General features: G+C 43.1%; 1 protein-coding gene across 2 annotated transcripts in view; it reads left to right on the top strand.

The window, feature by feature from the left end:
- Window positions 1-22,899, top strand: part of UVRAG (UV radiation resistance associated) — a 296,834-nt gene that overhangs the window by 267,667 nt on the left and 6,268 nt on the right. For both annotated transcript variants that reach the window (XM_042957394.1, XM_042957395.1), the window contains one exon: window positions 1,526-1,617. In XM_042957394.1, coding sequence (XP_042813328.1) covers window positions 1,526-1,617 — 92 coding nt within the window. The remainder of the gene's footprint in view (window positions 1-1,525; window positions 1,618-22,899) is intronic.

Here is a 22,899-nt window from a genome sequence, read left to right as displayed (position 1 = left end):
GCCAGCCAGTAGCCCTAGTAGTGGTTTTATTTTTTAAGAGAGGAAAATATTTAGAAGTTTGGCTTAGCCACTTTTAAATTTAGGTGTTGGAAAAGTAAAACTTCAAGACTGATTATCTTTCATGTTAGTACACCAGTATACAGCTTACAAAGTACTTTCTTCATATATATCATATCATTTGAAAAATACATTTCCACAGGGCCTTGTACATTTGTTGTGTATTTTTTTTAACGTTTATTCATTTTTGAGACAGAGAGAGACAGAGCATGAATGGGGGAAGGTCAGAGAGAGAGGGAGACACAGAATCTGAAACAGGCTCCAGGCTCTGAGCTGTCAGCACAGAGCCCGACGCGGGGCTCGAACTCACGGACCGCGAGATCATGACCTGAGCCGAAGTCGGACACCCAACCAACTGAGCCACCCAGGCGCTCCTATTGTGTATTTTTTTTAACGTTTTTTTATTTTTGAGAAGAGAGAGACAGAGCATGAGCAGGGGAGGAGAGAGAAAGAGGGAGACACAGAATCTGAAACAGGCTTCAGGCTCTGAGCTGTCAGCGCAGAGCCTGACGTGGGGCTCGAACTCATGGACCTCGAGATCATGACCTGAGCCAAAGTCGGATGCTTAACCGACTCAGCCACCCAGGCGCCCCCATTTATTGTGTATTTAATGTTGTGTGTGTGTGTGTGTGTGTGTGTGTGTGTGTGTGTGAGAGAGAGAGAGAGAGAGAGAGAGAGCGCATGTGTATGAATATGCACATATACTTAGATCGCTGTTATGACCAGTTAAAGAAGCAAGAGGTAGTCAGAGACAGAGTTAGAGAAGGCAAGGAATAGACAGATGAAAACCATTAGCAAGTTACCCAAGGTACATAGAAGGACCTAATTTTAGAAAATCAACTCTAGCAGAAATAAGTAAAACTAAGACCAGATCCATCCACAGGCCATAGTTTCCTCATACCAGCTCTACAGCTGTAAGTCCTGGTTCTGGACAAGAGGAAAGTTAGGAATGAGAGAAAAACAGAGCACAGCTTCTATCAAAAGTGGCTTGCTATTTATTTGTTTAATAAGCATTAACCGAGCCCTAGCACTGTCAGACACTGTTGGAAATTAGAGATGAGCACGACATTGCCCTTGGTTATACAAAGGGGAAGGTCAGGGAAAGAAGGGCTGAATGTGCCCAGAGTATCTACTGCCAGCCTTCAGTATCGAAAACCAAATACTGGTTTTGCAGTATGTGTCCCTGGAGTTAATGTCAGCAAACCCTGTAGGGCTCTTTGAAATGTGCTAATTCCATACGTGGCCATTCCTTGTCTTCTCTAACTTTAGGAGGCAAGGAAGCAGGAGAGGAAGAGGCTACCTTTTAAATACCATCCTGAAAGTATGGTCAACAATATTGGAATCGTACATTTACATTTCCTCTCTGAGAGTTCAAAAAAAGAAAAAACTTAGTGAATGGATCGTGTTTGGGAAGCATTGCCTAGTATCTGCCACAATTTCTTTTAATTCTGTTTTTCCACCTTTGCAGCTAAGATATCAACATGGACTAGGGACTCCAGACTTGAGGCAAACCCTCCCTAACCTGAAAAACTTCATGGAGCATGGACTAATGGTCAGGTGGTGAGTACCTTTATCTCTGACACCCAGAACCTGGAACGTGGATAATAATCGGAGAAACTTTCCTGGCTTCCTCATCACTCCACACGTGCTTTCTTTGCTAAGATACCTGAAGGAAAGGAAAGGCAGCCATTGTACGTGTGTGTGTCTACACCCCAGTCTGGCTTAGTGGAGTGAGGCACCCTCTGGAAGGGCGCAGGTTCGAGGGGGTACTGTTTGAACACTGGGAGGTTGGCTGGGCGAGGAATCCTTGAGCGTATTGCTGAGGCAGAGACTGGGGGACAGCCAGTGTGATCCACAGAAGGGAGACAAGGAGCCCCTGGGGCTTCTTCGAAGAGCCAGCGAAGGACGTAACTACAGCATGAGCTTCAGGATCAGTGGCTATGAGAGTTAAGGGAAGAAAGCAGACAACAAATAGGTCAGCTTGACGGACCCAGTCTGAGGCCAGGAGGCCCATGCCAAAATGTTTCTTATATTTGATGTCAGTGCCTGTCGGACCACAAGGGCAAGTTGCTGTTTAAAAATGTTTTGACGTGACAGACAGAACTCTTTTACAAAGAGAAGGGGAGAGGGAAATTCTGTTGCAAAGAAGACATTAGCTTGATTCACCTGACTTACATGGAGAGCTGTTGGCTCCAGCCATTTAGTCATTCTTGAAGTTTGAATTCTTGGATGATGGGCAGGAACTTACAAAATCACATAAATGGAAATCAAGCCTTAAGAGCTACAGAGCTGGGAGCAGTATAGTTTCTTCTAAAGAGCACTGGCTTCTCTTCCCACTTCTTTCTCCAGCCTGCTGGGTGAACTTGAAGTTTAACCTCTCTGAAACTTAATTTCCTCATCTGTAATCCCTGCCCTGCTCATCTCACCAGTGTGTGGTGAGACAGAAAAACTATCTGTAGGGAGGAAGGTATAAGATTGGTTTCATTTTCTTCTGTGCCAGAAGGATAGGCCTTGAGAGTAATGAGAAAGCGACGTCTTTAACTGACCTTTACTCTGACATCTTTTATTTTTGTCCTATGTGATCCTCAAAGTGCGAGTTCTGATGTCTGATCTTAGATAGGACCCCTATTAAGCAAACGAACAATTGTTTAAAGAATTCTACTTAGAATATCAAAATATTTTATAAAAGCTTGGTACTGATATGGACCCGTGTGCCCTGAGGCATAAGGAACAGGAATTGAGTCTTAATGTAAATAATGAGAGCCAGCAGACATTTACTTAGTGTTGTCTCTGTGTAAAGTTCTGTGATAGGCGCTCTGGAGAGTTAACAAAGAAGTGTAAGGTTCAAGCCCTACACTCAAAGAATCTGTGATCTAGTTGGAAGCAAGATACGTAATTCATGAAAGGTTTCCTAATGCAAATGACAAATAACCTAAGATAATTTTTTAATTTTTTTTTATTTTTTAAGTTTATGTATTTATTTTGAGAAAGGGGGGGCGGGGGCAAGGGAGGGGCAGAGAGAGGGGGTTACAGAAAATCTCAAGCAGGCTCTGCACTGTCAGCACAGAGCCCAATCCAGGGCTCGAACTCACAAAACTGTGAGATCATGAGCTGAACTGAAACCAAGAGCTGGATGCTTAACCAACTGAGCCCCCCAGGTGCCCCCCTAAAATAAGTTTTTTTAAAAGAAGCAACCCACAATACTACCTGGCTAATCACTAAACGAATCTTGCTCAGTACAGACAGCAAATTGTCCCAGTGTTATTTATTGAAGAGTCTGTCTTTTGTCCACTGTTTGATAATGCCATTTCTTTCATGTGCCAGGTTTACTTATATGCATGAGTCTGTTTCCAGGCTCCCAGTTCTGCTCCTTTGTTTTATTTGTCTATCTGTGGGCTAATACCACATTTTTAACTATGACAACATGTAATGTCTTTAAGTCATGTTGAGGTTTGAGGATACCCAATAAAAAGCATCCTTCCTCCCCCTCATATGTGGAGCCACTTTAGAGGGGATATACAAAAGACAGAGTAATAGAAGTCAAAATGTCAGTTTCATTACTGAAAAAGCCTTTTGGAAAATGTGGATTCAGATCTAAAATAAAAAGGGTTTGCAAAAACATCACTCAATGTTTATTTTTGAGAGAGAGAGAGAGAGAGAGAGACAGAGAGCACAAGCAGGGGAGGGGCAGAGAGAGAGGGAAACACAGAATCAGAAGCAGGCTCCAGGCTCCAAGCTGTCAGCACTGATCCTGATGCGGGGCTTGAACCCACAAACTGCGAGATCATGACCTGAGCTGAAGTTGGAAGCTTAACCAACTCAGCCACCCAGGCGCCCCTCATCACTCAATTTTTTTTTTATTTTTTTTAACGTTTATTTATTTTTGAGACAGAGAGAGACAGAGCATGAACGGGGGAGGGGCAGAGAGAGAGGGAGACACAGAATCGGAAGCAGGCTCCAGGCTCCGAGCTGTCAGCACAGAGCCCGACGCGGGGCTCGAACTCACGGACCGTGAGATCATGACCTGAGCCGAAGTCAGACGCTTAACCGACTGAGCCACCCAGGCGCCCCTCTCATCACTCAAAATAAAACTTCCCCTCACAGTCGCATCGTGAACTGGAGAACCCCAGGCTTTCCTCACAGAGGCAGGCCCTTGACCACTCTGCAGAGAGCAGTCACAGACTCCTATAGGAAACCAGATGGGGCTAAGCCAAGAGTACCCAAGTTTTACTTTTCCCTCTAAATTCACCCATCAGAAAAGGCCCTTCTTCTCGAAGAGAGAGAGAATGGAGAGAGGCCAGAAGTGCTACACCTAAATCATGTTCCTTCATAGCAAGGGAAAAGGAAGATACCCCCAACTTTCTTGATATCTGATAGGGTGAGGCTCCTACTTACAGTTCTTCAAAACTTTTGGTTTTTCTTAAGAATTGTATTTGCATGATTTGATACTATGATACCAAATCTTCCTTACTGTGAACTTGGTATCTCTTTATATGTTTTCTTTCCTTTTTTTAAAAAATATTTATTATTTTTGAGAGAGAGAGAGAGCGCGCGCGCATGAGCAGGGGAAGGGCAGAGGATCTGAAGTCAGCTCCACGCTGACAGCAGAGAGCCCAGTGCGGGGCTCGAACCCACAAACGTCGAGACCATGACCCAAGCCAAAGTTGGGTGCCCAGCTGACTGAGCCACCCAGGCGCCCCCTTCCTGTTTTTTTTTTTAATCTTTATTTTTGAGAGAGAGAGAGTGTGAGCAGGGGAGGAACAGAGAGAGAGGGAGACACAGAATCCAAAGCAGGCTCCAGGCTCTGAGCTGTCGGCACAGAACCCGATGTGGGGCTCAGACTCATGAACCACGAGATCATGACCTGAGCCGAAGTCAGACAGTTAACTGACTGAGCCACCCAGGAGCCCCCCGCCACCCTTTCTGTTTTTTAAAAATACCTCAATGAAGGTTTAAAATTTTCTTCGTAAGATCTTCTACATCTTTTATTAGGTAGCTTACCATTTTGGTTGCAATTGTAAATTTTTCATTATAGCATCTAACTTTTTTGTGGCTAATACACAGGAATACCCCTGATTTTTATATTTTGAGAGTGTGTACAGCAACCTTGGTAACATTAATTCTAGTAGTTTGTCTTAGATTCTCTTAGATTTTCTATGTATACAATCAGTGTTTTAGTGAATGACGGCATTGTTTCTTCCTTCCAGTTTTTGCTTACGTTGCTTTTTCTTGGCTTCCATTTTATTATGGGAGGAGCACTGACAGTAAATACCCTTGTCTTATTCCTGACTTTACAGAGAATGCTTCTAACTTTTCACCATTAAGTACTGTACTTATCGCACGTTTGGATAGATAGCCTTTATTCGCGAAAGGAAGTTTCTATTCCTAGCGCAACTAAGAGTTGTTTTCTTAATCACGAAGGTATGTGGTTTGGGGGTTTTGTTCTCATTTTTTTATTGCCTGACATTTTAATTTCAATATACTTAACATACAGCGTTGCATTAGGTTCAGGTATACGATATAGTGATTCAGCAATTCCATGCATCACCCAGTGCTCATCATAACAAGTGCACTCCTTAGTCCCCATCACCTGTTTCACCCATCCTCCTCTCACCTCCCCTCTGGTGACCATCAGTTTGTTCTCTTATGGTTGAGGGTGTTTCAAGGGCGCCTGGGTGGCTTAGTCAGTTAAGTGTCTGACTTTTGATTTCAGTTCAGGTCATGATCTTCAGTTCATGAGACTGAGCTCGATTAAACTCCGCTTCAGGCTCTGTGCTGACAGCTCAGAGCCTGGCTTGGGATTCTGTCTCTCCCTCCCTCTCTGCCCCTCCCTTGCTCACGTGCTCGCTCTCTCTCTCTCTCTCGAAATAAATAAACTTTAAAAAAAAGTGTTTCTTGGTTTGTCTCTCTTATTTTTCCTTCGTGCATTTGTTTTGTTTCTTAAATTCCACATGTGAGTGAAATCATATGGTATTTGTTTTTCTCTGACTTATTTCGCTTAGTGTAATATATTCTAGCTGCGTCTACCTCATTGCAAACGGCAAGATTTCGTTCTTTTTTTATGGCCAAATAGTATTCTATTGTGTGTTTGTGTGTGTATACTGAGTGTGTGGTTCTAATTTTATCAAATGCTTATTCTGAATCTATTGAGATAACACTATATTTGTTCTCCTTGTGTTAATTAGTGTTAATGCATTTTCTAATGTTAAGCCATCTTTGCCTGCTGGGATGTACTCTATCTGGTCGTCATGTATTATTTTTTCCTATATTGTTACACTCATTTTGCTAATTTTTAGAATGTCTACCTCTGTGAACTAAGGTGAGGCTAGCCTAGAATTTTTCTTTCTCACATAATAATCCTTGTCTGATTGGGTAACAAGGTTTTAACAGCCTTATAAAATAAATGAAGGATCTTTCCCTTCTTTTGTATTCTCTGGAACAGTTTATATAAGGTAAAAAAATCATCTATACAGCGAAGGTCTGATAGAACTTAGCAAAAACCTAGTGGTTTTTGTTTGTTGAGAGAGGAGGGTGCAGATTTTTAACTACTGATTTAGTGATTATAGGTCCATATATGTTCTATGTTTCCAATTCCCCATGAACTCACTCTAGTCTGATCTCCAGTGCAGTCGGTACACGGAAACTCCTTTTATCTAGGTAGATATCTGCCGAACTCCGTGTTACAGAAAGGGCACTTTTCTGTCCTTAATGCTGTTCCGCGACTGGCATTTAGCCTTGCTTGAAGCTTTCTCTTTTCTTGGCTTCCTGGACGCTAACTACCCTCCCCCGGTTTTCCTCCCTTCAGCTGCTCTTTCTCTGCTTGTCATGTTCCTCCTCCTTTACTTGATCGTTAAAAATGGAGCTCTCCGTGGCCCCATCTTAGGTCTTCCTCTTTTTTCTCTCTACTCTCTTCTCATGTGATCTCATCCATTCCCTCAGCTTTGAAAATCGTCTATATACATATGACCCCCAGAGTTACATTTTCATCCAGACTCTCTCCTGACAACTGTGTGCAGCCAGAGATCGACTTGACACGCCCCACCCCCCGCAACCCCCTGTAGAGCATCACAGGCGCCTCAGCCTGGACATACCTGTAAGTGCCCTTCCTCTCTCTTCCTGTCAGCAAACGCTCACATCAGGGCATGATCCTTGATTCCCCTCGCACCAGATCTAGTCTGATTCATCAGCAGACCCCGCCATCTCTCCCTGCAAAGTGTATATTGAATCCGACCACTGCCCCCCGTGTCTACTATGACCACCCCAGTCCAGGGCATCACCTTCTCTTGCCCGACACTGCACTAGTCCAGTTTTTCTCCCTAACTTCACTCTTGTCCTGCCTCTCTTCATTCCCCACAGTAGCCAGAGTTTCATCTGTATCTTAATTCCTCCCTGCTCTCAGTGGCTAAAATAAAATTCAGGCTCTTTTCCATGGTCTTCCTGGCCCCTGCCTCCCCACTGCCTCCTCTGACACCACTCTCCCCTCCTCTCGCAGACGGTCGCTGTCTGGCCTGTCTTGTTACATGAACAAGTTCTTTTCTGACCTGCTGCTCCTCTTCCTTCTACCACCGTTCTCATCTACCCCCTCATGTGGAGGGGACAGTCTTAGAAAAGGCACAGTAGCTTTATTGGCAAAGGACAGACCACCTTGGCTATCGTACATGCTCACATTAGGAACAGAGAGCTTATATAATTTGGGAACCCTTTTCAAGAAAAAGAATACAAAACTACAAATACAAAATTAGAAAAAATGTAAATACTTGGGGCTCCTGGGTGGCTCAGTCGGTTGGGTGTCCAACTTTGGCTCAGGTCATGATCTCGCGGTCTGTGAGTTCGAGCCCCGCGTCGGGCTCTGTGCTGACAGCTCGGAGCCTGGAGCTTGCTTCGGATTCTGTGTCTCCCTCTCTCTCTGCCACTTCCCTGCTCATGCTCTGTCTCTCTCTCTCTCTGTCTCAAATATAAATAAAAACATTAAAAAAAGAAAAAGAAAAAATGTAAATACTTAAAATGAAAAACAAAATGGTCACAAATTACTGGAACTTGAGAGATTGGATTCCTTTCTTCTGAGATCTCGTTAGAGAGAGATGTTCGTATAGAAATGCTTCCACATTGCAACCTGCCTGCCCTTCCCCTCCTAAAACACTGACATTTCCAGCAATTCTCACTTCTAAGGTACAGAGGAAATAAATGACTTTCCAAACGTGGTTGACCCATGAACCTAGAGCAATAAAACTAGAATCTGGGTCTCCTGGCACTGATGTAGTGAACCCATTGAGCCCTAAACTCACACATTTCTGCAGTGCCCCTCCGTGCCAACATTCACATTAACGCTGAATGAGTAGCAGGTACCCTTTTATGGTGCTGTCATGAAGAATGGGCTACAAGGTAGATCCGAAGTACCACCACATGAGCGCTACCGAATAATTCCAAGCAAAAACCACCACAGGAAGCCAGCCTGGAAGTTACAAATGCAAACAAAGCTGGAGCGAGCACTTTTAGCCTCTTGAGGAAATCTGAGAATTTCCGAGAGCGACCGTGGACCGAGGACTTCCCTCCCAAGCCTGTGCTCCTTAGGGCAGAGGGTAAAAAAACTCACACTCCCGAGGGAGCCTCTTACATCTTTTGTAAAAGAAAACACTTCCATTTTCTGTGCGGTTGTTACCATTCACAGACTGGTCCCTGCGGAAGCAGATTTGCTGTGTGTGCTTTTGGTGTCGAGGATTCCAAACTGGCGGAGGAGGGTCGGTGCGGCCGCTGACTCCCTCCTCATGGCAGGCTTCAAAGCCGTGTGACGGCTTGTTTGTTTGGTTTTTTAAAAGACAACGTTATGAAAATTTCCTGGGTGACGTGATTTTTCTCTTCCGCGTTACAGGATTCTGATCTAATATCAAAAGCAGCTACCTGCTTCATCCTAAAACTGACGTGTTTTCCTCACGAGAGGGTTAGGTGGAGCACGGTCTGAGTGCATTATGCTAGGTCTTTCCAAAAGGAGCCGCAATTTTCTCATCCTCAGATCACCAACCCCATTGTAACTGCCAAGCAACACAACTTTGAAAAGTAGACTTTCAAGTCACAGGTTGTGCTCTTGAGTATTTTGGTTAAAAGCCACCAGCATGCCGTTTAAACATACCGTCTTACTTTTGCTACCGACTGCCAAGTCCAAGGTTCAAATTGACATGCACACGCTCAGCTGATGAGAGTGCTGAATTACGGTCGGGGAAGAATGTCGATGGAAGCTGCTACTTGACGCCTGCCAGTAAGACGATAAGTTGCAAACCGAGTTGGAGAGATTATGTGCTGTGGTTGTTGTGAACGGGCTGTGTGATGGGGCCCCGGCATTCAGGTCCCGGGACAGACCATGTCTCTCCTCTGTTCTCTCACCCCTTCTCCCCTGACCTCCAGATAGACCACGCTCATTTCTGACCTCAGTTCTTTACTCAGACAAGTTCCCACTGCCTAGAAGAGCCTGCCCTTGCCTCCGCTCTGCCCAAATGTTGCTCTGTCACTTGAAGATCCAGCTCACATCCTGCGTCATTCATTCATTCACTCTACAGGCACAGTGGCAGATACCGAGATAAATATATATTCCCTCAAGAGCATAGGTTCACTCCTCCCACCAAGTCTTAGCCACTAGGCTCTTGAGCAGCTGGAGGGTGGGGACTGTGTCTTCCTCATCCTGATATCAGCCTGCTATCAGGGAAGCCTAAAATTATGTGAGTAAACGAACTAGCCATCGTCTTATTCTATTCATGGAATATACTCCTTGAACATTCGGAGGAAGTCATTGGCTTCCTTGTGGGGGCTATGGGTGAGACCTGAGACCTGAACAAGCCTTCATTAATGAGACAGCATTTAGGGGACCTGGAGCACAAGGAGGATTTGGACGTGTGAAGGTTGGGGAATAGGATCGGGCAGGTCAAGGAAATAGTTGCCCAGTTATACCGAGCCTGGAAAGACTATGGGTCGGAATACCGACCCCACCACTTACCGTCTTTGTAATTTCAAACAAGTTTAAGCCGTCAGCTTATATTTATCTGTAAGATGGAGTCAGTAGTGCCTGCCTGACAGAGTTGCTGCGAGGATTAAATATATAAAGTCTAGCATACTGCCTGGCACACATCAGTGGTCACTAAGTGGTAGCGGTCATTATAAAAAAGCAGTGGATAATTGAGTCACAGTTTTTATCTACACTGTAAAACGTTAATCCATTCTTTGTTAGAGGTGTTTCGTTTTTCCTTTAAAATCTACAAATAGGTATAGAAAATGGTTCCCGGCTCACATTTTTTAATAGCGGCTCATGCCATCTTGTATGTTAATGCTGCAAAATAATCATCTTCCCCCACTTGCTTTCCTTAAGTCCTTTATAAAAGTCCTTCTGAAGCCATGGAGATAAATACCCTAAAATCTGTTTGCCTACCTACTTTTTCTGGTACCTGCCTTCTTAGGTACCTCTCACATGGAGTTAGAAGTTACGAATAGTAAATCTCTTATTTGCAAAATGTTCCATGTTTGTTTGGTTTCTTTTTAATTTTTTTTTTAACGTTTTATTTATTTTTGAGACAGAGAGAGGCAGAGCATGAACGGGGGAGGGGCAGAGAGAGAGGGAGACACAGAATCGGAAGCAGGCTCCAGGCTCTGAGCCGTCAGCCCAGAGCCCGACGCGGGGCTCGAACTCACGGACCGCGAGATCGTGACCTGAGCTGAAGTCGGACGCTTAACCGACTGAGCCACCCAGGCGCCCCTCCATGTTTTTGTTTAAGTTTGCTAGAACCCTGTGGGGGAGGCAGGCCAGAGCTGATGAGCACTATTTCACAGATCAGAAAACCGAACCTTAGAAATGTGGAGTGGTCTGCCAAGGTCACATGCTCCTAAGTGATGGGGGTAAGGCCAGAAACCCAGATATCTGACTCCGACTCCCTTGTTCTTTTCACCACACCATGCTGCCCCTTCTTCGTCAGTGGCCATTCTCCTTCTCTGCCCTTTCCCAGCTCTCCTATCTCTGCATCATTTAATTTCTAGCACCTAGTACCTTCCACAGGGAAATCCGCCAAAGTCAAGTCCAGACATGCACACGCCACAATATGGAGGCAGTGGGTTCTGGTGAAAACATTCTTTGTAGCTTATCCTGCCCCATTTACTCAGAGAGGTAGGAAACTAAGAGTCATAAAACTTGGTGAAGAATGTGAGAACTTAAGACCAAAAGAAACAAAATGATTATATGTTTCATATCTACTAATGAAGAAAGAAGAAAACCGATGGAAGCACATGGGTTGGCCTAAACCATAACCTTTGCCCCCAGTGTTTGCCTTCCTCCCATTTCACGTTCTGTTTTCAGAATAAGACATGATAAAAGCAGGATTTCAAAACCATCTGTCCTGCTTCATATGTGGAATTTTTTATCCTAAGTTTAATTTTTCTCCACTATAAAGCTTAAAGCAGCAGCTTCATACAGGGCAGTGGGATACAGCGGAAGGAGCACTGGAGCTGGGAATCAAACTGTGGTCTCCAGCTTCAGCTCTATCACTTAATTTCCATAAATTGTTTTTGAGTATCACTTTTTTAAATGGAGTTAATAGCACCAGGCTTATTTCCCAAACGTAGTTGTATGGAGCAAATGACATCATGTCTGAGCGATTTATAAACTCAAAAGAACTATGCAAAGTATTATTAAGTAGGATTTAGGCCTTTAACAATTCAGTAACTGTCTCCTCTGCATATAGCACTATTCAAGAGACCAAACAGATTCGAAAGTGTAAGACAGTTCCTGCCTTGCTTAGATGACAGTTGTTTAGTTTATAATCTAAATGAGTAGATAAGACAAACTAATATTTTGAAGGACATGACGCACAAAATTTTCCTATGCATTGTGCACTCTGGTGGTCACGTGGGACCTGGAGCCTGGCACCCAGCCTCAGTGGACAGGCTGTTAACCCATGGAGGTCAATCTTGGACTGAGTTAGTTGATGTTTTAGGACCAAGTGTACCTTTTTTTATAGAGACCGCATCAAATTTTAGCGATGTATTGAAGATGGGACACTGAAGAGAAGTATCCTTAGCTGTTGTGCAGCTTCCTGGAATGTTTTTGCAGATTCCTTCTAGCACTTAATGAAGTGACTTGGGAAGGAACAAGTAGTGACTTTATGCATGGTCATCTCACTTAAGCGGCATAAATCTCTAGATGGTGTTTCTGCTGACCTGTTTCTTGCCTAGTCTTCCATTCCTTTTCATAAATAGAGAGAATCAAGCTGAACAGCTTTTTAAATAAATAGATAGATAGATAGATAGATAGATAGATAAATTAATAGATCGATAGATAAGTAAATAACAGACGAGTGAATGAACGAACTTTGGCACATTTTCAGGAAATGCTTTTTAAAGTAAACTCGGGATAATGAAAATCAAGACCAAGTAAGCCAGTCTATTTTCTTTAAAAAGTTTTTTTTAATGTTTATTTTTTTTGAGAGAGAGAGCAAACGAGTGAGCCTGAGCCAGAGAGAGAGGGAGACACAGAATTTGAGGCAGGCTCCAGGTTCTGAGCTATCAGCACAGAGCCCAATGTGGGGCTCAATCCCACGAACTGTGAGATCGTGACCTGAGCCGAAGTTGGCCTCCCAACTAATGGAGCCATCAAGGCACCCCTTTTTTTTTTTTAATTTTTTTAATGTTTATTTTTGAGAGAGAGAGAGAGAGAGAGAGAGAGAGAGAGATAGCAGTCTACTTTCTTTAAAATCCAAGGGTAACAACATAATAGTTGAGCTTTTAAGCCAAACTATCCAACTTTGAAGATGGAGCAGTCCAACGTGAACATTTTTTTAAAAGCCGCACTCTTTAAAAATCAATGTGTCCTCTTTCCTTCCTTCCATCACGCTTATGCTGAATTCAGAACGAGTTTTTGGCAGGTGACTCCCAAGGGACTTAAAAAACATGCTGTCTAGCTGATGTTAGTTTTTAAATTTAGATCAAATGACATTGTCTTTGAAGTCTCAAGAGTACCACTTAAGGTAGATGGGCCCACCTTTCAGAATATATCCTTAATATGAGAAGTGAAGTCTGGTCAAAAATAAATGAAAACGAAAGTTTTATTGGAGTTATTTACTCTAAGATAGCAACTGTAGAAGGAACCTTGACAAGTCGTCTCATTGCCTCTCGACAGGAACACACAAGGCATATGGGTATCTGTAGTATTTTAAAAGACCTTGGGGGACCAGGCTTCTTCCATAACTCATTCCAGAGTTTAAACACCCTCGCTTCAGGAAATTCTTCCCTATATTTAACTTACAGGCCCCCTCCTGCGGTTAACACCCATTTCCGCTTTTTTCTGTCTCCAGTCAGGATGGAGAACAGCTGGCCAACATCCTTTGTGTGCTAACCCTCCGTCAGTGACAGAAAGTCATTTGGGTATCCCTGGGCTTCTTTTCTCAGCCGCCAGCAAACAAGTCTTTGAACCAGATTGGAATCTTGTTTTTTATTTGTGTTATTTATTTCTGTTAATTCCTCCTGAATAGAAAATAATACATGCTCAATGAATCAAATTTGGAAGATATAAAAATATACAGAAGGGGGAAACAATAGCTCTACGATCTAGGGACAAAACCATTGTTAAGTTTGTCGGTTTTCTATGTATTTCTTATATATTTGAGATCCTATCATCTATATCAGCACTGTCCAGTAGAAATACAGGCTGAGAAGGGCGCCTGAGTGGCTCAGTCAGTTGAGCATCTGACTTCTGTTCAGGTCATGATTCACAGTTTATGGGTTTGAGCCCCACATTGGGCTTTGCGCTGACAGTATGGGGCCTGCTTTGGATTCTCTGTCTCCCTCTCTCTGCCGCTCCTGCACGCGCTCTCGCTCTCTCTCTCTCCCTCTCTCTCAAAACTAAAGAAATACAGTCTGACCACATATGTAAATTTAAATTTTCTGGCAGCCTTTATTATAAAAAGGTAAAAAGAAATAGGTAAATTAAGTTTAATAATGTATTTAAAATATTTTAATGTTTATTTATTTTTGAGAGACAGAGCACGAGCAGGGGAGGGGCAGAGAGAGAGCTAGACACAGAATCCAAAGCAGGCTCGAGGCTCTGAGCCATCAGCACAGAGCCCGACGCGGGGCTCGAACTCACAGACCGCGAGATCGTGACCTGAGTTGAAGTCGGACGCCCAACTGACTGAGCCATCCAGGTGCCTCGATGATATATTTTATTTAATCCCAATAAAAACCAATTATAACTCGTCAACATGTAATCAGTATTTTTTAATTATTAATAAAATATTTGCCGTCCCTTTTTCCATGCTAAGCCTTCTGAAACCAGCGTATGTTTTATACTTAGAGCACGTCTCAAACCCAGCTAGCCGCGTGGCAGGTACCCAGTAACCATTAGCTAGCGTTGGGCAGCGCAGTCTGTACAGCTGTATATATCCGCTTTTTTGTACATCACATCTTAAGCCTTTTATCAATGCCATTTAAAACTTTTTAGCATCAGGGCGCCTGGGTGGCTCAGTCGGTTGAGCGTCCGACTTCAGCTCAGGTCACGATCTCGCGGTCCATGGGTTCGAGCCCCTCGTCGGGCTCTGGGCTGACGGCTCAGAGCCTGGAGCCTGCTTCCCATTCTGTGTCTCCCTCTCTCTCTGCCCCTCCCCTGTTCATGCTCTGTCTCTCTCTGTCTCAAAAATAAATAAAAAGTTTAAAAAAAATTTTTTTAATAATAATTTAAAAAAATAATAAAACTTTTTAGCATCATTTTAATGGCTGCGTAATATCTTCTCATTTAGATTTACTGTAACTGTATCTTTAGATAGTTTGGTTTTTCACGTTATAAGTAATCCTGTAGTGTTCTTTTTTTTTACCTGCTTTTTTACATGAACAGAATGTTTCTCAACACTTTGCCAAAAGAAAAGCCATAAGTTATTCCTTTTGAGTACAACTAATTAAATCCATTTATTCCTAAAACAAACACATTCCCTTAATACCCATTCTTTACTACGTTAGACCGGAAAGTGAAGGAGTAGATTTCAAGAAATAGAAGACTAGGTCCCTCCTTTGCAGTGTTTACAAGACTTGGCTCCATAGTTGGACTGCACACATACTGTATTTTATTCTGCTTTATCCTGCCCTTCATTTCTTACTCTTCCCCCCTATACACGCACACACAGACTGATTAACTCCCCCTTATGCTTCAAGGCACCAATCAAATATAGCCTCCTGTGATGAGTCCTCCAGATGATAACTTGCTCCCTCCTCCATTACAATGTATGAAGTGTATATTGTGCACAAAGCACCACGGTGTTAATTGGTTAACTCTCTCCATCTTCTCTCTTACACTGGGAACTCTTTATTGGTAGAAACCTTATTTTATACACTTCTTTATTTCCAGAGCCTAGCAGACTGCCAGGCAGTGAATGTGGATGTCAATTATGTCTGCCAAAATATGTGTAGCGATACACGTGATCATATTAAACATCAGTTGGATAGTAAAATTCAAGTACTGAGGCTGTTCAAAGAGATCACATTAAACTGACATGGTTAAAGAAGGCTTGGGGCGCCTGGGTGGCGCAGTCGGTTGAGCGTCCGACTTCAGCCAGGTCACGATCTCGCGGTCCGTGAGTTCGAGCCCCGCGTCGGGCTCTGTGCTGACGGCTCAGAGCCTGGAGCCTGTTTCAGATTCTGTGTCTCCCTCTCTCTCTGCCCCTCCCCCGTTCATGCTCTGTCTCTCTCTGTCCCAGAATAAATAAAAAACGTTGGGGGGAAAAAAAAAAAAAAAAAAGAAGGCTTATTGAAGGAGATAGGAGTTGAATTGGACTTTGGAAGATGGGTATCTTTAAATGAATGGAGGCAAAGAATTAGCAGAAAAGCCACCTATATATCCCGTACTAAGAAGTCAGTGTTTTTTGGGAGGGACCCATCAGCATGTGCCAAGTATCAGCAGACAAACATCCTTCTAGATCTAAAGCACTGGGTTAGGTTTCAGGAAGGCTGTAGAGCTATGGTCTTTGCCCATCAAAAGTTTGACAAGGGTTTGCAGCATTAAAAATGACCTCTGACTACTTCATTATGACCTTCGAATTTAAACTCAATTTAGATGCAATTCCCTGTGTTTTAAGTTTGGAGTTTAACATTAAAGATCATTTTATATGATGCTTTGTCAACAATTTCTGTTAGTGGCTGGCGATATATAGTAAGCAGTGTCATTATAGCTAATGTCAAACGACTGTTACTGCAACAGGCAGCCTTCCAAAGCATTTTGAATATATTACTTAGTTCACTCATTTAACTCTCACAATGGCCCCGTGAATTAGGACCCACTGTCCTCCCTCGCCTTACAAATGAGGAAACTGAGGCACAGAGAGGTTAAAATAACAATGACACAGCCATCAAGTGGAGGACCTAAAACTTGGCCCCAAGCAGAATAGCTTTACGGCCCCACTTTATTACTCAATACAGCCTCTCTTATAACTATGTTAAGAACAAAAATGTTTTATACACGGGATTATTTAGCATCTTGTGATTCCAGAAAAGGAATGCTGTTATTATAACCCTCTCCTGGTTTTCTTTTTTCCCTTCTGACTGCTCCTTCTTGTCACATTTGCAGGCTCCCTCTTCCTCTACCTCGTCATAAAAACTGGAGCCCCTCAAGGTTCGGTCCTAAGCCCTCTTTTCTCTCATTTCATTCTCCAGTCCAAGGCGATCTTGTCCACAACCATCGTTTTAATTATCACCCACTCTAAAATGAAGCACAAGTGTAAATCTTCAGCCCGGATCTCTTTTCGGATATTAGACCTCTATTCAGATTGCCCCCTGGATGTTTTCACAGCACATTCTGTGTGCCTGTGTTTTTTCCTTCCTGCCTTCCAACCCAACCACCGTAAGCCTCATGGTCTTCCAGTGCTGTTTTCAGCAAATGGAATCTCTAGAAAACCATGCATAATCCTTGGTTCCTCTCTTTCTCTCTCATCCCCATATCTAATCTTAGCAGCCCCTGCTGATCTCCCCTAATATGTCTACTTGTCTATGTCCTCGTATTTCCATTCTGGTCCGAGCCTCCATCAACTCTCACCTGTACTGCTGCACAGCCTGTGGTCCCCTAGCATCGACTCGGGCACCCCCCCCGCCAGTCTATTCTCGAACTTCAGCCAGAGTGCACTTGCCAAAATACAAGTCAATCAGTCGATTAATAAATCTCTTTCTCTTCACCACCTTCCCCACACCACCCCCCCCCCCCAAATATCCCTAGCCTAAAACACTTTCACGACTTAAAGAGAAAATTCTAGACATGGCCTATGGGTTTCTGCATGGTCTAGACTTTGTTTTCCTCTCCAGCTTTATATTCTACCATTCTGCTCTTCACTTCACGACCTTTCGGGTCCTCCTTGTTCTCTCTCCTTTTGCTTGGAATATGCTGTCACCTCTGACCCATTCTTCACCTGGTGAACAGTTTTACTAACCCTTCAGTTCTTGGCCTTTTCTGGGTCGGTTCTGTTACAAGCTCTCTTAGCCCATGTCCTCTCCTGCACGGCATGTGTCAGAGGTTATCATTTTACGTTTTTGTCATTATTCTGTGGCAGTCTCTGTCCTCTCCCATAGTGGTGTAACCTCCACAAAAGCAGGAACTGCGGCCTTATTTTCCACCATTATTATATCCCCAGTGTTTCGTGCATAATAGACACTCAATATATATTTGAATTAGGGAGTAAATCACTTCATTTGTTAATATGCATACAGTTTCATACTGTACCTCTTTTAGGAGCACAGAGGACTACAAAAGATAAGGCTTCCAAGATGCTATTCCTGGAGCCCCACAGTCTCTCACTGTGTGATGATCCTGTGACGGCTAAGTGTAATTCAAGCCCTTCAGATGAAGGCCTCCAGCATCTTGGGAAATGGTGGCAGAGCTACTCATTTTTCTTTTAAAACAGCAAACAACTAAATCCCCATGGTTCAGCTCATGTCAGAACTTATTAGAATGTGGTGGTTCAGCTTCCACAGTATCTCGCAAAGACTTAAATTCACAGATTCTGCCATTGGCCTCTGGAGTCTAAAACCGCCTTTAGCTCGCTTTGCAGATCTACCTTTGAAATTCGGAAAGCATCCTCTGACCAAAGTTTTCGTTTGTCGACTTCTCTCTGAGGTTGGGCGTTTTCGTTTGTCGAGTTCTCTCTCAGGTTGGGCTCTGTGACACTGCTGTTCCTCTGGTGTCCCTGGCAGAGGTACAGCTGCTTTTCTTCCTTTTTTTTCTTTCCCCCTAATTTTCAGCATGAACACCTGGTAAACTCCCATGTCTCAACTGTTGGCCAGACACTCCAAAGAGTCCCCTGGTGTCATCCCTCCATCTCTGTTTCTACGGTCCTTATAATGTTTGTTGCCTGACTGTAATTTGAATACATTAATTTGTATGACGATTTCTTACAATGAGAGCTGATGGGTGAAGTGGTTGACTTGACTCCTCCTGGGACCCCTCTCTGTCTCCCTGAAGGATCACCCTCTATTCCCTGAGCCCAGGGAGCTCAGGCTTGGGACTGAACTGGCCTCCAGATGGGCTCCTGCCTGTGGGCACCCTCTGAGCCTCTGTCCGCTGTCCTGTGCTGAGGCCTCCCTTTCCCGTGCTAGGCCCCATTGTCCTGATGGCCAGGTCCTCAGTCAGATCACATAGCCCCGGGAAATGGACTTCTTCAGCTCGCTTGTTTTACCCTTTGCCTGTGGAACTTTCTCTTTCACAAATAATTCATCTTTCCATCAACCCTTAGTTTAAATAAAATCTAAAGGCTTCCTTGTTCAGTTATACCTTTTTAAACTTTGTGTTTTTATTTAGTCAGATTTTGGCAGGGAACCTTCCAAGCTGAGCCCAGGGGAAAGGTGACCATTGGCACAGGTTTCAGCCTCTGCTTTTGGCCCAAGATTGTTTCTATTTTTATTTTGTTTCTTGTTTCTCTTAATATCCAGGGCAAAGATTAACCACTTTTACTTATCTGGTAATGGTGAGAGGCCTTTAGACTGCTTGCCTGTTGTCAGGGGACTCCCTGCTTAGAAATGTTGACCCCCAGCCACCCCCCAGGAGGTTAAGAGCTAACTGTTACATTTGGCTTTTGCAAAACGAGGCTCTTTGCTTCCACTCGATCTGAGAGAGAGCAAGGAGAAGGATGGATCCCAACTTCTGCGGGGTTTTGAAAAAGGATAGTAGTCTAATTTATGGAGGTTGTTTTTTAAAAAAAACTAACTCTATGTCATAATTCTGTAGCTGCCAAAAGACGTAATTCTACCTCAGCTTCGCCTTGGCAACCTTCTTTTGGCACTCTGCAGCCCTGTCGTTGCTCTGCATTATTTAAGCAGTAATCTTTAAGAAGGTGAGAAACTATTATTGCTTTTTAGCACAGTTGACATTCTATTGGCACAGAGCAGTACCAAAGCTTCAAACATTTCTAATGGCCGTAAACCAACTTAAACACCTCCATGCAGAGGCCTCACTGCCGTGAGGTCATAGCTTGCTGCAGGGGGAGAAAGAAGATCGAATGTTGTTTAAAAGTGGGTCTTTTTTTTTTTTTTTTTTCTTTTTTTCTTTTTAAGTATTCTTATTCCACCGCGTTGTAGCTGTAGACTTTGGCCAGGATCCAGACAATCAAGATTTAGCATTTTGACCAGCTGTGATCTAGTAATGTTCCTCAGAGGAAACATTCTGTAGGAGGGAAAGACACATATTTGAGACGGTGAAGTGTGCTCTCTCCCAGTACCTTGATGGGATGGGACCTGGTTGTAGACAGATAAAACAAGGACAAGTGAATCTGGAGGAAAACAGGGAAAAAAAAAATCACTTCCAATAACTAAAACTTCACCTCACCTTCGAGAACTCTCTCGATGTGGTAAATCTTTCCATTTTTCCCTTATTTCATTTTCCCCTAAGCCTCCACCTTTATATCATTTTGTGACAGGATGTACTTGTGTTTTCATAATTGATGCTTAGACCCGTCAGCATTCTTATAACAGAATAACAATTCCAAGGAAATCAGAAAAGCCACACAAACTTAATATAGGCAAGAGAAAAAGAAAAAGAAAACATACCAAGCCATTCGGCCTAAAAATTATTCTTCTGAGTCTCACTCCTCCCTCAAACAGAAGTACGATCTCATGTAGGCATTGTGGTGGCAAGTCCTGGGGACTGGGAGAGAGAAGGAAGCTAACGCTTGCTTCATCAGGTTGTGTTTGTTCAATCACGGTTAGTTGCTTTGTGGCTTGGGCAAGTTACCTAACCTTTATGCCTGAGTCTCTTCATCTGTGAAAGGTGGATTATGTTTGTAATACTTCATAGAGATGAGGATTAAATGAGACCATGTAGAAAGCTACTAACACAGTACTTTATCACACTTCATCAATGTTACCTGCCATTGTTTTATTATTAATAACAGTCTGTGGAGTACCTCCTCGTTGTACTAAGAGTGTTAGTCCTCACTGTAAAAACTGTTAGGTGGATATTCACGTTTTACAGAAAAGGAGACATTGGTTCAGAGCCGTGAAGTGCTTCATCAGTCTGCCATATCTCATAATGGCGGAGCTCCGTGTGAAGGTCTGGAATATATATGGGAGATATGGAAGCGGAAACATATTTTGGACCAGTGCTCTCTTACCCTGTTTTCTTTCTCCCAGTCCTTGTTCTTTTTAAAGGAGGCTATTGCCTTAGGCAGTACAACCAGCAGAAAGAGGAGGAGGAGGGGAAATTGTGGAGGCAAGAATAGCGGAGTGGAACGAACTGGGTTCTACTGTCTCCCAGATTGGCCTCGTGACAAAGTATTTGTATAATGGTTCTAAAAGGCTGAACGGGGTCCTCCTCATTTAGGTTGGGACAACAGAAATTCTCCCTCTTGCAAAAATGCTTTCTCCCTGACGCTAAATTCATACAGAAAAATGATACATCAGAGGTCTCGGGACAACTGGAATGTACCTCAAAGGATTCTGGGAAGTTCTTTTAGTCCCTAAGCATTTAGCAGATCATGTAAATAGAGGCAGTTGAGCATTTCTACTTTATTCAAAGGCTCCCCCACCCCCGTCTACAAAAAAAAAAGAAAAAGAAAAAAAAAAAAGCTGCAGTGATGTTTCACTTCTGATTGATTTAGTATTTTTCTTTCAATACGCTTTTACACTTGCCTTAGTTCTTTTTCTCCTTCTTGCAGCTAGCTCCCTGATGTGCAGAAGTGGAGAGGGGGCGGATGGGAAGAGTTCCGTTTGTCCCTGTTCTAAACAATTCTATGTAGGAAGAAACAGTAGGAGGAAGGAGACCTAGATTCTGGCCTTGCCTCTACTCCCAATTACCTGTGTTCCACGGTCTGAGACATCAATGCCCTTGAGTCTCGGTTACCCCTTCTGTAAAATGAGGGCAATTCTTTGGGAATCCGAAGCCCATGGAAGCTGGTAATAATGATAGCAATCACAATTACAGCTACTACTGACATTAGTATGTACGTCGGGCATTCTTCTATTTCAGGTGCATTATTTTATTTAATCCTTACTGTAGTCCAGTGATCTGTTTATGAAGGAGGAAGCTAAAGCACAGAGAAGATAAGGGACTGCCTACAGTCATATAACAAGCAAGTGGTGAGTTCGACCTTAAGTTATAACTCCAAATAGACGGTCATGACTGCAGAGCTTGGAGGAGGGTCTAGGTTTTGAGCACCCTTCCTCATCACCACCACTATCTCCAGATATAGCTGAAGAGATAAAAAATAACCAACTGCAATAAATAAGGACTCACAGAATGAGAAAGAAATTAATCACCTTAATTTAGGGAGATCAGAGAAGACTTTGATCCAGAGAAGCCAAATTTAAACCAGACTATCCTCCTTGACCTCTAAACTCCAAACCACTTGACTTCTCCCTCATCAGGCTATTGTTTGTGACTCTAGGGTATCCTTTTGTACTCGTGGCAAAAGGTTGATTATGAAGTAATCTAACAGTCCCGATGCGGTTCAGTTACTCAACAACCTATCCCATGTTTCCCTAAACCGTGGCCTGGTAAATTGGCCATTACAATATCTGTGGGTTGTTGTTTTTTAATAAATTCCTTCTAATTGCAGCATTAAACCCCAGATGTCATGTTTCCAGGTTTCCAGTTTGGACTTAAGCCAAGCTGGAAAAGACATCCATCCACTCGAGGCAAACAGCCAAAGAGAATGTGTGCGGCGAAGTAGGGGACTTGGTCCGGTTACCAAACCTTGGGCTCCGGGCCCCCAGATCTAGCGCCATAGAACACAGAGGGAGCCTTGGCCGGAGTGGAGGACGTAGCAAAACTACCATGTTTCCTGCCGCATCCACCCCTCCCCCAAATATCCAGGTTTACTCTGGTTGTTTCTAAGAGTAAAAATTCCCCATAAGTTATTCATCACAATTTGAATAATGCACTAATTTCATTTGATAAGTAAATTGTCAACAGCCTTTAAAAATTGGTCATGTAATTAGGAAGTCTATGCATTCTGACCTCTTCTTCCGTCTCGATGAAATCGTCGTAAACCTGCGCTATAATCAGACAAAAAGAATCTTGAAACCTCCCAGGCATTCTTTTTTGATCTATCATTTGCCTCTTTAATTGCTACCTTTCTATTTTGTAGGGAATAATAGAAGTAAAATGTCCTTTTTTTTAATTGTAAGAATTTAGCTTGTACTAAAATGTGTAATGAAGGTTCCTTTTGGAAACTTTCTATCAAATGCAAAAATCTAAATTGTTTTATTAAAAATCTATGCATTGTGTTTTTATACAGAGATGCTCACAGCAATTTGTTTTTTAATAGTAAAATTTTAGAAATATCCTAACTCTACACAAATAAGAGAATAATATTCCATTCAGTGGAGCAGCCTAAAATTTAGAGTTAT

The sequence above is a fragment of the Panthera tigris genome, chromosome D1 (assembly GCF_018350195.1).
Source record: "Panthera tigris isolate Pti1 chromosome D1, P.tigris_Pti1_mat1.1, whole genome shotgun sequence".
Lineage (NCBI taxonomy): Eukaryota > Metazoa > Chordata > Mammalia > Carnivora > Felidae > Panthera > Panthera tigris.
The sequence above is the reverse complement of the archived record's forward strand: the minus strand, read 5'-3'. Positions and strand labels throughout refer to the sequence as shown.